The sequence below is a fragment of the Microcaecilia unicolor genome, chromosome 4 (assembly GCF_901765095.1).
Source record: "Microcaecilia unicolor chromosome 4, aMicUni1.1, whole genome shotgun sequence".
Taxonomy (NCBI): domain Eukaryota; kingdom Metazoa; phylum Chordata; class Amphibia; order Gymnophiona; family Siphonopidae; genus Microcaecilia; species Microcaecilia unicolor.
Window position 1 is genome coordinate 110,390,289 of NC_044034.1, and position 14,158 is coordinate 110,404,446.

General features: G+C 42.4%; 1 protein-coding gene across 1 annotated transcript in view; it reads left to right on the forward strand.

Moving 5' to 3' along the window:
* The first annotated feature begins 12,593 nt into the window (after positions 1 to 12,593).
* The window catches only part of TDRD3 (tudor domain containing 3), a 459,135-nt gene continuing 457,570 nt past the window's right edge, over positions 12,594 to 14,158 (forward strand). The window contains exon 1 of the mRNA XM_030200566.1: positions 12,594 to 12,792. Within this exon, the coding sequence (XP_030056426.1) occupies positions 12,752 to 12,792 (41 nt within the window). The 5' untranslated portion in view covers positions 12,594 to 12,751. The remainder of the gene's footprint in view (positions 12,793 to 14,158) is intronic.

The following is a 14,158-nucleotide window of genomic DNA, read 5'->3' on the forward strand; positions in this document are numbered from 1 at the left end:
ACATATATGTGTATGGGAGGAGGGGAAATGTACACAGACATAGAACATGACAGCAAGAAAAAAATAGAGATGACCTATCCAAGTTGTCCATCTGCATGGTTCTAAAACCCCTTCTCTCTCGAAGTGGAGGAGTAGCCTAGTGGTTAAAGCAGCAGCCTGAGAACCAGGGACACCAGGGTTCAAAAATACCATATATGCTCCTTGTGATCTTGGGCAAATCACTTAACCCTCCATTGCCTCAGGTAGAAACATAGATTGTAGGCTCTTACCTTGAGATATTACTGAAAAGGTGTACACTAAATCCAAATAAATAAAGATTGTAGGTTCTTACCTTGAGATACTACTGAAAAGGCATGTACTAAATCCAAATAAATGAGATCCTCTATGCTTGTCACAAAACGCCTAACCACCCACCCAGGGTTACCCCGAGGCCACTTACGAGGGTCTATCCTCAGAACAGCTCAGGTCTGCCTGCACCTGCCACTCGTACTCTACACTAGCACCCTCCTCCCATGACTGGGTCACAACCGCCTCTGGGCGAGTCTCCTGCTCTAAAATTATCCCCAGTGAGTTACTGGAGACCACACTCCCAGTGGTCCCAAAGTTTCCAGAAAGCACTCATAAACCCAACACAAAAACCACCAGGATTCTTTATCAGTCCAGACAAAGAGGCACTAAACTAAATTGTTTAGTGTCTTAAAAATTGTACCAAAAATGTACAATCAGCAAACAATAATAGGTAACTTATGGATCAATTGTAATACTAACTAAACATTTGTTTACTTTCTAAAAAGTACCTTGGAAGATCAGGACATACAGCTGCTCATAAGTTATCAAATATAACTGTTTACAGGGCCTTAGCAAGGAGATCTGTCTCTCTCTTCTTCCTGGTTAAGATTGGAGCAAAAGCCAGTATTCTCCAAATGAAAATGAGCTCCTGGGCTAATCAGAACCCAGAACATGAAAATTTCAGAAATATACTGCTTCTTGCTTCCTGTTTGTGTGCTAAAACTAAAGAAACGAACATTTGTTTCTCTGTAACAGCTTTACAGCAAAGAAAAACCACTTGCTGGCCAAATAGGAGAAATACACTTCAGAACATAATGCAGGAAAATAATACATTTTACATGTCTAATGCAGCAAAAAAGGAGTAACATGGGATGCGCTAAAGCATTCCATATTATTTTTGCCAACAGTGCATGCTAACCATATTGTTGTTATTATTGTGGCAAATGCACTAATCAGTTAGCACATGCACATTACCACCATGCTAACTGGTTTGTGCATCCATAAAACAGGAGCCCTTAATGCCACCTCAATAGAAGGCCGTAAGTGCTCCTAGGCTAATTTTTTTTAAACGGCCACATGCTAATGCTAACAATAGAGCATGGCCATTAATGAAACAAATTGAAAAATAAAACCCCCCGTTTGAAGGTCACTCTAGAAATGGGCTTAGCACAAAGGAAAGGCCCATTTAAGGGCACACTAAGTCCATTTTTTAGCACAGTTTAGTAAAAAGACTCCTTAATAACTAGGATGTAAGCATCAAAGTATTAAATCACATTCCCAAAAATTAAAAAACAAAATTATTTTTTCAAAGATTTTCCAAAGAGATAAGTGTTTTGTTCTTGACAAATAAATAAAATTATGGGACCTGTTTACTAAGCCGTGCTAGAGGCGCACTAGCATTTTTCATGCACGCTAAGCATTAGCATGCACTAACCATGTAGATGCTCATAATATTCCTATGGGTGTCTACACAGTTAGCACATGCTAAGAACGCTAGTGCACCTTAGTAAACAGGGTGTATATCTATATACAGTGGTGGAAATAAGTATTTGATCCCTTGCTGATTTTGTAAGTTTGCCCACTGACAAAGACATGAGCAGCCCATAATTGAAGGGTAGGTTATTGGTAACAGTGAGAGATAGCACATCACAAATTAAATCCGGAAAATCACATTGTGGAAAGTATATGAATTTATTTGCATTCTGCAGAGGGAAATAAGTATTTAATCCCTCTGGCAAACAAGACCTAATACTTGGTGGCAAAACCCTTGTTGGCAAGCACAGCGGTCAGACGTCTTCTGTAGTTGATGATGAGGTTTGCACACATGTCAGGAGGAATTTTGGTCCACTCCTCTTTGCAGATCATCTCTAAATCATTAAGAGTTCTGGGCTGTCGCTTGGCAACTCGCAGCTTCAGCTCCCTCCATAAGTTTTCAATGGGATTAAGGTCTGGTGACTGGCTAGGCCACTCCATGACCCTAATGTGCTTCTTCCTGAGCCACTCCTTTGTTGCCTTGGCTGTATGTTTTGGGTCATTGTCGTGCTGGAAGACCCAGCCACGACCCATTTTTAAGGCCCTGGCGGAGGGAAGGAGGTTGTCATTCAGAATTGTACGGTACATGGCCCCATCCATTCTCCCATTGATGCGGTGAAGTAGTCCTGTGCCCTTAGCAGAGAAACACCCCCAAAACATAACATTTCCACCTCCATGCTTGACAGTGGGGACGGTGTTCTTTGGGTCATAGGCAGCATTTCTCTTCTTCCAAACACGGCGAGTTGAGTTCATGCCAAAGAGCTCAATTTTTGTCTCATCTGACCACAGCACCTTCTCCCAATCACTCTCGGCATCATCCAGGTGTTCACTGGCAAACTTCAGACGGGCCGTCACATGTGCCTTCCGGAGCAGGGGGACCTTGCGGGCACTGCAGGATTGCAATCCGTTATGTCGTAATGTGTTACCAATGGTTTTCGTGGTGACAGTGGTCCCAGCTGCCTTGAGATCATTGACAAGTTCCCCCCTTGTAGTTGTAGGCTGATTTCTAACCTTCCTCATGATCAAGGATACCCCACGAGGTGAGATTTTGCGTGGAGCCCCAGATCTTTGTCGATTGACAGTCATTTTGTACTTCTTCCATTTTCTTACTATGGCACCAACAGTTGTCTCCTTCTCGCCCAGCGTCTTACTGATGGTTTTGTAGCCCATTCCAGCCTTGTGCAGGTGTATGATCTTGTCCCTGACATCCTTAGACAGCTCCTTGCTCTTGGCCATTTTGTAGAGGTTAGAGTCTGACTGATTCACTGAGTCTGTGGACAGGTGTCTTTCATACAGGTGACCATTGCCGACAGCTGTCTGTCATGCAGGTAACGAGTTGATTTGGAGCATCTACCTGGTCTGTAGGGGCCAGATCTCTTACTGGTTGGTGGGGGATCAAATACTTATTTCCCTCTGCAGAATGCAAATAAATTCATATACTTTCCACAATGTGATTTTCCGGATTTAATTTGTGATGTGCTATCTCTCACTGTTACCAATAACCTACCCTTCAATTATGGGCTGCTCATGTCTTTGTCAGTGGGCAAACTTACAAAATCAGCAAGGGATCAAATACTTATTTCCACCACTGTATATATATACACACACACACACACACCCTTTCTTCTACCTCTCTCCAAAGGTCCAAAGGCTGTGTGCTTTTTCTTTTATTTAAAAAAAAAAAAAAAATCAACTTTACTTGGTTAAATCTCTAAAATGTAAAAGTGTACACATGAAATACAAAATCAAATTCTGCAGGTTCATAAAAGGAAAAATAGCACAGGTCAGTTCCTTTAACTCAAAATCCCATTTCAAAACACACTTTAAACAAGCAGATGACTATTTATACTCCTTTTGTAATCTGGAGATCTTCAGTGTGTCATCTTCTTCACTGACTAGGCCACCTCTTACCACAGGTCCTGGGCTGAACACCAGACTCCTTTTCATTTCCCTTAAAGATACTCAGAAATAGATAAAACTCCACACAGGTTCAAAACCTCCACTTCTTAACCAAAATACTTTGCAGCAGATGTGCTTTCAACTTTTCAGAAAAATCCCCCTCCTCAGATTCCTTCACTGAAGGCCCCAAGGGAAAAATGACACACACTCCCCCCCCAACCAGTATAAATTAATCTATTTTTCTTTACTGTTTGCTGGGGATACACTTGGAATCTGGATATCTGAAGCTGTTAAGTGGAATGCACCTTCTGGAAGCGACTAACCCTCAAGGCACACAAAAAACTCAGTCTAGTAACCTAAATCTTTTTGGAACCTCTAGCTGAGTCTATTCTGATACTTCCTATAGCTGCTCACATCTCCAACTGAGAGGAACACATTGAAAATGGAAGTACTTTTTCTGGCTTTACATTAAGGGGTCCTTTTACCAAGCTTTGGGAAAAAGGGCCCTGCGCTAGTGGCAGGTGCTGTTTTTACCACAGCAGATAAAAAGCCCCCAGACACACATGGCCACATGGTAAGAGTACCCTTACCGTGTGGCCAGATAGCGGGGAGCCCTTACCGCCACCCACTGAGGTGGCGATAAGGGTTCTCATGTTAACATGGCGGTAACCCGGAGGCTTACGGTGCTGCCCAATCACAGCCGGCTTACCGCCGCACAAGCCATTTCAGAGGTTTTACCCTTCCAGATATGGCGCACACGTTGGGCTGGTGATAGTCCCAGAAGAGAGAGTGATAAGCCCGCATTGGGCTTACCACTGCTTTGTAAAAGGGTCCCTACGTGCTCTGCCTGGTTTCTATAAAAATGGAATTAAAAAAAAATTGTAATGTTGTGGGTTAAGTGAAAAGTAATGTCTCCAGAGTTCACCAGTAATGACACGCTCCACATATTCACTTGTTCTTTGAAATCTCTTCTTCACTTCAATTGGCGAGAAATGTCTGTGTGAAAAGCTGTTTTGCTATTGCATGTGAAATGGAAATGGAAGCACGCAGTGAGCACTCAGTTAGATTTAAGAAACGTGCTAGGATAGAATTTCTGACTGTTGAATGAGTCCCTCCAATTGAAATTCACTGCCACGTGCAGATTGTTTATGGTGATGACTGTTTTGATGTGAGTACTGTGCATTGCTGTGCCTAAAATGTAAAGATTGTAGAACAGGAAGAACTGATTTTTGTGATCAAAAATGAAGTGGACGACCATGATGGCAATGGATGAGTCTCACAAAAGAAAGATTGACAAACTCATAAAGGACAATTGTAAGGTCACTCAAGGCATTACATTGCAACCCTGAAAACTTTTAAAGAATGATTGAGAAGATTTTGGAAGGACAAGAAGGAAATTTTGTTGCAATATGACAACACTAGGCCTCATCGGAGAGAATCCACCTAAAGCGGAGAACTCGAACGCCCCACGGGAAAACACAAAGATTTGAGGAAACCAGGAAAAATCCACAAATCCAGATCAAACCACGGTCCAGGATTTCCAAATCTCCAGCTCAGGCATTCACAAAGCAACCAGGTTCGAAAGAAAACATAAAAGGCTTTTATTCAGCAAAAAGAATCAAATTCAATAAGCAGAGTTAAGTCTCAAAATCAAAACACAGCACAAATCCTTATAACATGTGGCTAAAAGAACCCCGAGGGCTGACAGGAGCAATAAAAGGGTACTGGCTTGCCTTGGTTCGCTTCCCCTATCTCGTAGCTCTTTTTCTTTTTTTTTTTTTTTTTTTAAACAGGTGCTGAAAACCCCACACAAAGTTGAAACCAGAGCTGCCTGACAGAGCTGCCTGCTCGTTAAGTCAGCGGGGAACAGATAACTCAGCTGTTCAGTTCTTTTTTTTTTTTTTAAAACACTGGCTGCCTCTCCCAAAGGCAATACTCCTTTACAATGAAAGGGTAGCCCTTCCCTTAATTATTAATAATGCCGTTAGAGGATACACCAGAAGGGAGATGGGGAGGAAATAGGGGGGAGGGACTCGGGGCACCCGAGTTTAACACCCCAGAGGCTGAACACTAAGGCACTTAGTATCAGGAATGACCTCAATAAAATTCCTGGGCACAGAAGAACCAATAAAGAAAATATCTACAAATACCAAAAAGAGAGACTAATAGGCTCACGTCCTACCTGCTGGGAGACTGAGAAAATACTGAGGCTAGGGTCACAGGACCAGGGCTCTCATTGGCTCTCTAGAGTCAGAGTTTTTTTCTCAGTCTCCACCTGCTGGTAGGCGTGCACAACCCATCAGTCCAATCCTGGGCCGGTCCGGAGGGACGCTAAGGAAGCAGAGTTAAGTCTCAAAATCAAAACACAGCACAAATCCTTATAACATGTGGCTTAGGTCTCAAAAGGAAAAACAAACCCAAAACAGTTCCCACAGCAAGTTCATTATTAAGCATTTCACTCACTGCTTTCCATCAGCTTTGTCAAAATGATTCATGCAAAACTGCACAGGAAAGGTTGTTTTCTTCCAGAACTAAACTTGTACTTTGAGTCCATGACAGTTCATATGTTTCTTATAGGCTTGAACCAGTGCTTCTAGGACATAGCTTAGAGCCATGCTGTTAGTGAATCTGTCATTGACCAGGTAATTTTCCCAACTTGATCACTGCTTCAAGCTAGAACTGCTCAATAACAGTCTCTGCACCCTCCACATGGCTAAAACTGAGGACATGGGTTATACAGAAGAAATTCCCCATACTCTCCTTCACTGGTAACTGTTCCCCCCTTCCAGAACAAACTCCATTTGTTCAGGCAGTTGCCTTCTGACCCCACATGTGTTTTAACAACCTTGAATAGTTTTGTCACCTGCAAATTTAATCACCTCACTTGTTCTGATTTCCAGATCATTTATAAATGTGTTAAATACAGTAGCACCAGTTCCAGTACAGATCCCTGTGGCACTCCACTATCCACCCTCCTCCATTGAGAGAAATGGCCATTTAACCCAACCCTCTATTTTCTGTCCAATAACCAATTCCTAATGCACAACAGAACATTGCCTCCTATCCCATAACTCTAATTTTCTCAGGAGTCTCTGATGAGGAACTTTGTCAAAAGCTTTCTGAAAATCAAGCTACACCACATCAACCGGCTCACCTTTATCCAAATGTTCCTGAAGCTATATCCAGATCAGACTCTGACTGCAAAAGCAGCATTCTCTTTTGCTTCAAGTGTTTGAATAACTTTCAAGGTATTAATATTACTACAGAGTTGTATTTTGTAATCAAATGATGACACTGCTTCTTAAGTGACAAGTTTTGGGCCGTGTTAGCCAAACCAGAATTTATATTACATTTTTAGAATGTTATAGTCTCATTAAGAAAATTAATTTGACTAGAACATAATGAGTTTGTCACACGTTTTTATTAGCAAACTTAAAAAAATACTTTGGAGTACAATATGAAAATTTACAGCTTTTCCGCCTTAAAAATTTCCTTGTAAACTAACTTTTTAATTAAACCAAACATACCATGTTACTTTACCTCAAATTACCAAGCAGTGAAAATAAGTTTTAAATACTGTTCATACACAGTCCAAGCCAGTCTGCTGAATCCTTACACCTGCAGTTTTCATAATTTAGGGGTCCTTTTACTAATCTGTGTTAGGCGCATTGGTCTAGGAGGGTAGAGAGTTAGAGTTATGTCCATCTCCCCACCCCCCAATTAAAAATTTTTTTTTAATGTTTCTACTGGGCCACCTGCCCCCTATACCTGAAAAGGCAAGAGTGATACTCACTTGCTGTGGCCTCCGGTGCAGTACATCCACATAAAGGAAAAAGTCTGGTGGAAGCTAGTTATGGGAGAAGAGCTACTTCACAGCCATGGGAAATTTTTCTTTTTAAAATTGGGGAGGGGGGAAGATTGGAACCCATGCAGACTGCTAGCACCTTTTTTTCCTATTAAAATGCTTCCCTGCCATAGTCCCCCCCCCACAACAACCCCAAATACCTGGGCCAGTTGGGGTCTCCCAATCCCACCAGAAGCCTTCCTGTAGAGATATTCAGTGCCCTGCTTTCCTCTAGTGTATACATATTAAGTCCTCCAGTCTCTTTTCATATGTCTTATTGCACAAATCCTGTACCATTTTTGTCGCCTCCCTCTGAAACACCTCGTCTTTTTATGTCCTTGAAGAGGTACAGCCTGCAAAACTGGACACAGTTCTCCAAGTGGGGCCTCAATTAGTACATGAGGACCACGTAGGCTTAGTGCTGGGCAGGTTTGCTTCAGCTAGCATCTTAAAGATCTTACTGGTGCTGCAAGAGAATCTTGGGGCACCAGGAGATGCTATCATAGCAAGTCTGGATTCCAAAAAGGAATTTGATAAAGTTCTATAGGACTGTCCTTTCTGCTACTGGGAAAATTTGGATTCAGCAGCAATTTTCTACACTGGGTGAAAATTTTGTATAAGAATTCAAAAGACAGATACTAATCAATGGGAGTTTAACAAATACGATAAGTTTGGCTAGAGGGACTTGAGTCCTTTGCAGGCTTAAAGATAAATTGCTGGAAATTGTAGACTTGCTGGTGTCTAGACCATGCACACATAGGCAAAGGCGGGATTTTCTGCTGGTGTAGGCAGATAAAGGCTTAATTACCTAAAATACCTAGGAGTTTATTTCAGTACCAACAGTAATTAGATATGCTGCAAAAGATAGGGTGGCGACATTTCAACAATTGTGCCAGAAATAGAAAGACCTCCCTCATATCACTATTTGGATGCTTAATGTTAATCAAAATGGTTAGCTTATCAAAACTTTTAGACCCCTTGCAGATGATACTGCTGTAGGCGGGTCTAAAGGAAGAGAGAAGATATAGGAGCATTATTAGCCCTTTCTTCTGGATACATCAAATGCCCAAGGTTGGGTTTAGCAAATTAGTTTTGCATCATCATCAGGAAGGGCTTAGGCTCTCTGATTTGCATTTCTACAAGGTGGAGACCTTTCTCAGATGGGTGCATGAACTACACACTGGAAACAGTCATTATGCACCTACAGAATTTTTGGTACGACTGGTGTTCTCCACACAGAATATTCAATGTAGTACAGGCAACACATAGGGCTATTTATTATTTGATAGGTACAGGAAATATTCATATGTGTTATGAGCAAGGCATGGCCATGATGGAAAATTAAGACAGGAGGTGTGGTAGCAATTTCATATTTCGCAGTTAGCAGGTAACTCAGGATTCCCAGCAGGAACAGGACTTACACAATTCCTCTCTTCCTCTGCCAGCTTACCCTTGACTGTTTAGGTGAACTGTGCCACTCTCCCTTTAGCCCCACAATTTATCTAAACAGTTGGTCTAAGTCAGCAGAGGAAGTGACCCGATGTGCAGCTGTTCACTTTCTCCTCCTCCCACTGTGCAATTTCTGCAGGGACAGGGGAGAGAGACTGACGACAGACCCAATGGTGGCAGTTGTGCAGAATTCCCTCAGGCGTAAAACTAATATTTTGAGGACTTCTTTTCTCTTTCATCATCCACTTACAACTGACTACAGAACTAAAAAAAAATTACAATTACCCGTATTCATGGCAATTTTATAACTAAAAGTACTTGTATAACCATGCCACTTACAAACGTAAGTGGCAGCGAAATGATCAACCACTATTATGTCAGGGTACATGCAAGTGGCAAAGTACTTAAATGCAGAGGGGTGGTCACATATGCAGCACACAGAATTGGCATGGGTGGAGCTCACTTATAAATGCAACTTATAGAATACTATAAGATACATGTACCCTTGTTGCATTAACCCAACCACAGTTGCGCCATGTCTATGGCTAGTGTAATGGCAAGTATATAATTGTTAGTTGTGCCAATGCTGGGTTCCACTTCTATGCTATAGCGAAACCTGGGAACCTAGCTGTCCTTATAAAACTGACTCATTGCTTGGCTTTGGGGCGCCCAGTTATAAAATTGCCCCCATTGTGTATAATCCATTGATGGGAAAGACCCGGGAGCCCCTCAAACCAGGAAAGAGGAGCGTCTTCCAGAGGGGGCGCGAGGAGGATCCTGCAAACTGGAAAGAAACATATCCCCCAAAACAACCCTGAGAGTGAAACACTGAGATCAGAAAAATTCCCCACTGTGAAACTGAAGCAACGAAAGTGCAAGCAGAATTATTTAGACAAATTATTCATGTAAACAAACCACTTTCAAAGTTTATATAATGCTACATTGGCTTTGCACTAGCAGAAGGAAAAAAAAGTGAGAAATCAAGAGGCACTGAAGGAACCAGAGAGAAACCCTAGCCACATACAGCACGAACAAATGTCTTACCTAGCGGTAACTGGTATCCCTGACCAACTTGAAACAGTCCAATTCAAAGTCTCCGATTCCAATCCACCCATACTGGTAAAGAAATTAAATGACCAGTTCTCATAGCATTGTAAGAAAGTGTTTATTGTATTAGTACTGAGAGACAGGGATTCAGCAATCAGATTCTCTGAACTACAAGCTTTGTGCTAGCTCTTACACAGTGTTACAATACTGTGATTTCCATAAATACAACCCAGGATAATATATACATGGCTCATTAGTGCATGCATGTAATATTTATTAATCTTGCTAACTGCTTCTCACTAATGAGTGATGCCCTCTAGCCACTACCTATGCATAGTTTGGAAAAGTCAGTCAAGGGGTAGCTTGAGGTCAATACTTGACCCTTCACATCTTCGTATACTTTTGAGAAAAACAAATTCTGGACAAACACAGTTTGCATAGGGTACCAAGTATTTTACATGACACATCCCTGTTATTTAAATAACTTCTACGTGACCATCTCATTTCATTTCTATATAGATCCTCTCCTGTATGCCATTGCCTGCAATGGCCTTCAGTGTGAAACAATGAATACTTGCTACTACCCTGCCCCCAAATTTCTCTGTATGGTACACTGACTGACTGTCCAATTTAAAATAGCACATAGGCCTGTGATTTCCTTCACCCTTCAATAAATCACTCCATAGCACTGAAACAGTACTAATTACCATCCTAGCCAAATTCAAGCAGGAAATAGCAACAGGCAAAAGCATACTTCTCCAATTCGACATGTCCAGTGCGTTCGACATGGTAAACCATAAAATACTACTAAGACTCCTAGATTACTTCGGGATTGGCGGACACATACTTAGTTGGATCAAGGGTTTCCTAACCACTAGAACATATCAAGTGAAATCAAGCTCAAACATATCACCACAGTGGAAAGCAGAATCCCGAGTACCTCAAGGATCACCACTATCACCGATCCTTTTCAACCTAATGATGACCCCACTAGCCAAATCCTTATCCAACCAAGGCCTTAACCCTTTCATCCATGCAGACGATGTCACAATATACATTCCTTACAAACGTGATCTGACAGAAATCACCAACGAAATCAAGCTCAGCTTGAATATCATGGACTCATGGGCAAACGTATTTCAACTAAAACTCAACACAGAAAAAACACAGTCTCATCCTAATACAATACGAACAAACCCACAAACATAAACACCCCATATTATACCCTCCCTATCACACAGCCTGAAAATTCTCTGTGTTACAATCGACTAAGAGAACCAAGTGAAAGCTACAACAAAGAAAATGTTCCACTCAAATGCGTGAAACCATTCTTCCCGAGGGAAACATTTCGCAACTTGATACAATGAATGGTACTAAGCCATGTAGAATACTGCAATGGAATTTATGCAGGATGCAAAGAACAAATTATAAAGAAACTTCAGACCGTTCAAAACACGGCAGCCAGGCTTATATTTAGAAAAATGCAATTCGAAAGCGCCGAACCCCTCCGCAAAAAATTGCACTGGCTCCCAATCAAAGAACGTATTGTTTTCAAAATCTGTACCCTGGTTTTTAAAGTTATCTAAGGTGAAGCTCCGAGATACATGACAGACCTCATAGACCTACCAACCAGAAACACAACAGGAACAACACGAACATACCTAAATCTCCACTACCCAAGCTGCAAAGTACTCAATTACAAATCAACCTATGCATCCAGCCTTTCCTACATAAGCACAAAACTATGGAATGCATTACCAAAAGTCGTGAAAATAACTTATGATCACCTAAACTTCCGGAAATCATTAAAAACTAACCTGTTAAAAAAAGACATACCCTACCTACCCAACTTAAATGCCTGTACCCTGCAACACAACGAAACCAAAGCTCGTAATGGACATACAATAACTCTTCCTCTCTACGATTCCCTAATGTGTCTGTACATACGAACCTTATTCTACCACATTACTGTATTTGTTCATATCGGAATTGGTGAACGCCTTTATGGTACTATGCAAGCCACATTGAGCCTGCAAATAGGTGGGAAAATGTCAGATACAAATGTAACAAATAAATAAAACAAAACATACAACCATACGAGTTGACGGGGGTTGAAATGTTATAAATGCCATTAACACAAAGGTGCAAAATAAGTAGAGCAGGTCAACTCCGTTAGCAGGCTGATGGTCTTTTCATAATGCATTGTCAGTACAAATCGATATTCTTCCCAGGGACACCTTAGGCGCTTATGCTATAAACCGGCTACTCTAGCTGCTGACTTGCCTCCCACCGCGACTTTTTGCTATTGAGCAGAGTCCAACAAAACAAACAGCTCTGCAGGATCCCACTAACGCTCACTCAGTCTCGAGAACATCTAACACCTCCCTTCTCAGCTCCAGCTCCCGTTTACCAGCAACTAGCCATGGCGGCTGCAGCCTGCAGCGGCGTCGGCCCTACTACGCGCTGACGACACTATCGTGCGACGGTCGGCGTGCGCGCGGAGTTGCTTGGCTTTTGTTTTTCGGCCGGAGTTAGTTGGAGCCTGCCCGTCCCGGTCGGACTTTTTCCTGTCCCTGTCTGGGCTCCCCCTCCCCTATCCCCCTCTCCTCCGACCCCCCCGCCCCTGGGCAGCCGCGCGCTGCGCTGACTACGGCACACCGTTGATTACGCGCCTGTCAGTCAGAGGGAGATATGGCGGGTCCCATAAGTTCGTCGCTGGCCGCGGAGGGCTGGTAAGAGACAGATTCATCTCTCTCCTTCTCTCTTTTTCCCTCCTCCCCTTCCCCGTGTGGGCCTGCGCTCTCCGAGTCGGGACAGGCCTGCAGGCCTCACCCGCCTTCCCTTCTTTTCTCTAGCGCCGAGAAGTTTCAGAGTTCCCGAGAAAGTTGCAGGTTTATTATAGTTCATTGTTTTGTTCCTATCCCCTGGCGACCTCTCCTCTAAGAGGAGATCTCAGTGCTGGCTGGGCAGTCTTGTAGTTCCCTGTACACCACCAAAACACTGTGAGGTGACAGCTGTGTCCCTACTATCATAAAGAAAAGTTTGAGTGATTTAGTATCCGTAACATATGTCACATTGCTCGAAAGGTTTTCAGATCCCACCAGATGCGTTTTGAAGCTAGATGCCCCAATGTTTCTTAGCCTTGCAAGATGTCAACAGTGGTTTGGACATACTTCAGGAAGTGTTACTGTACCTGTAATATATTATGGGGGTAAGAACCCCGCAGCTATTGCGTTAAAGGACAACACTCATTACCATAGGAGCCGACTCTGTGGGTGCTTGAGCACACCCAATATTTAGAAAATTCCATGTATGTGTCCAGGGAGGGGTTATTTCCATTGGGCTTAGCACCCCCAATAATTTTGAAAAGTTGGCTCCTATGCTCATTACAGTTTCATTGGAACTAGAGAATACTATGTTCTTTGCGAAAGAAAACTTTGTATTGCATGCTGTCTCACATGTTCTTTGTAGGAAAAGGTTTGGATACATAGTAACATGGTGCTTCTGTGGTGCATCATAGTGTCTGGTTTTTTTTCTCTCAACAATTTGTTTTTAAATGAATCAGAAGGGGTAGTGTGTAAACTTTTGATCTATCTCTATTGTTAAAACTCACATTTTACTACTACTTATCATTTCTGTAGCACTACTAGACGTACGCAGCGCTGTACGCTTGAACATGAAGAGATCGTCCCTGCTTGACAGAGCTTACAATCTAATTAGTGCAGACAAACAGGATAAATAAGAGATAAGGGAATTACTAAGGTGGGGATGATAAAATAAGGGTACTGAACAAGTGAGTAAGGGTTAGGAGGTAAAAGCAGCATCAAAAAGGTGGGCTTTTAGCCTACATTTGAAGACGGCCAGAGATAGAGCTTGAGGTACTGGCTCAGGAAGTCTGTTCCAGGCATATGGTGCAGCAAGATAAAAGGAACGGAGTCTGGAGTTAGAGTGGAGGAGAAGAATGCAGATAAGAGAGATTTACCCAGTGAATGGAGTTCCTGGGGAGCAGTGTAGGGAGAGATGACAGTGGAGAGGTACTGAGGAGCTGCAGAGTGAATGCACTTGTAAGTCAATAAGAGGAGTTTGAACTGCATGTTG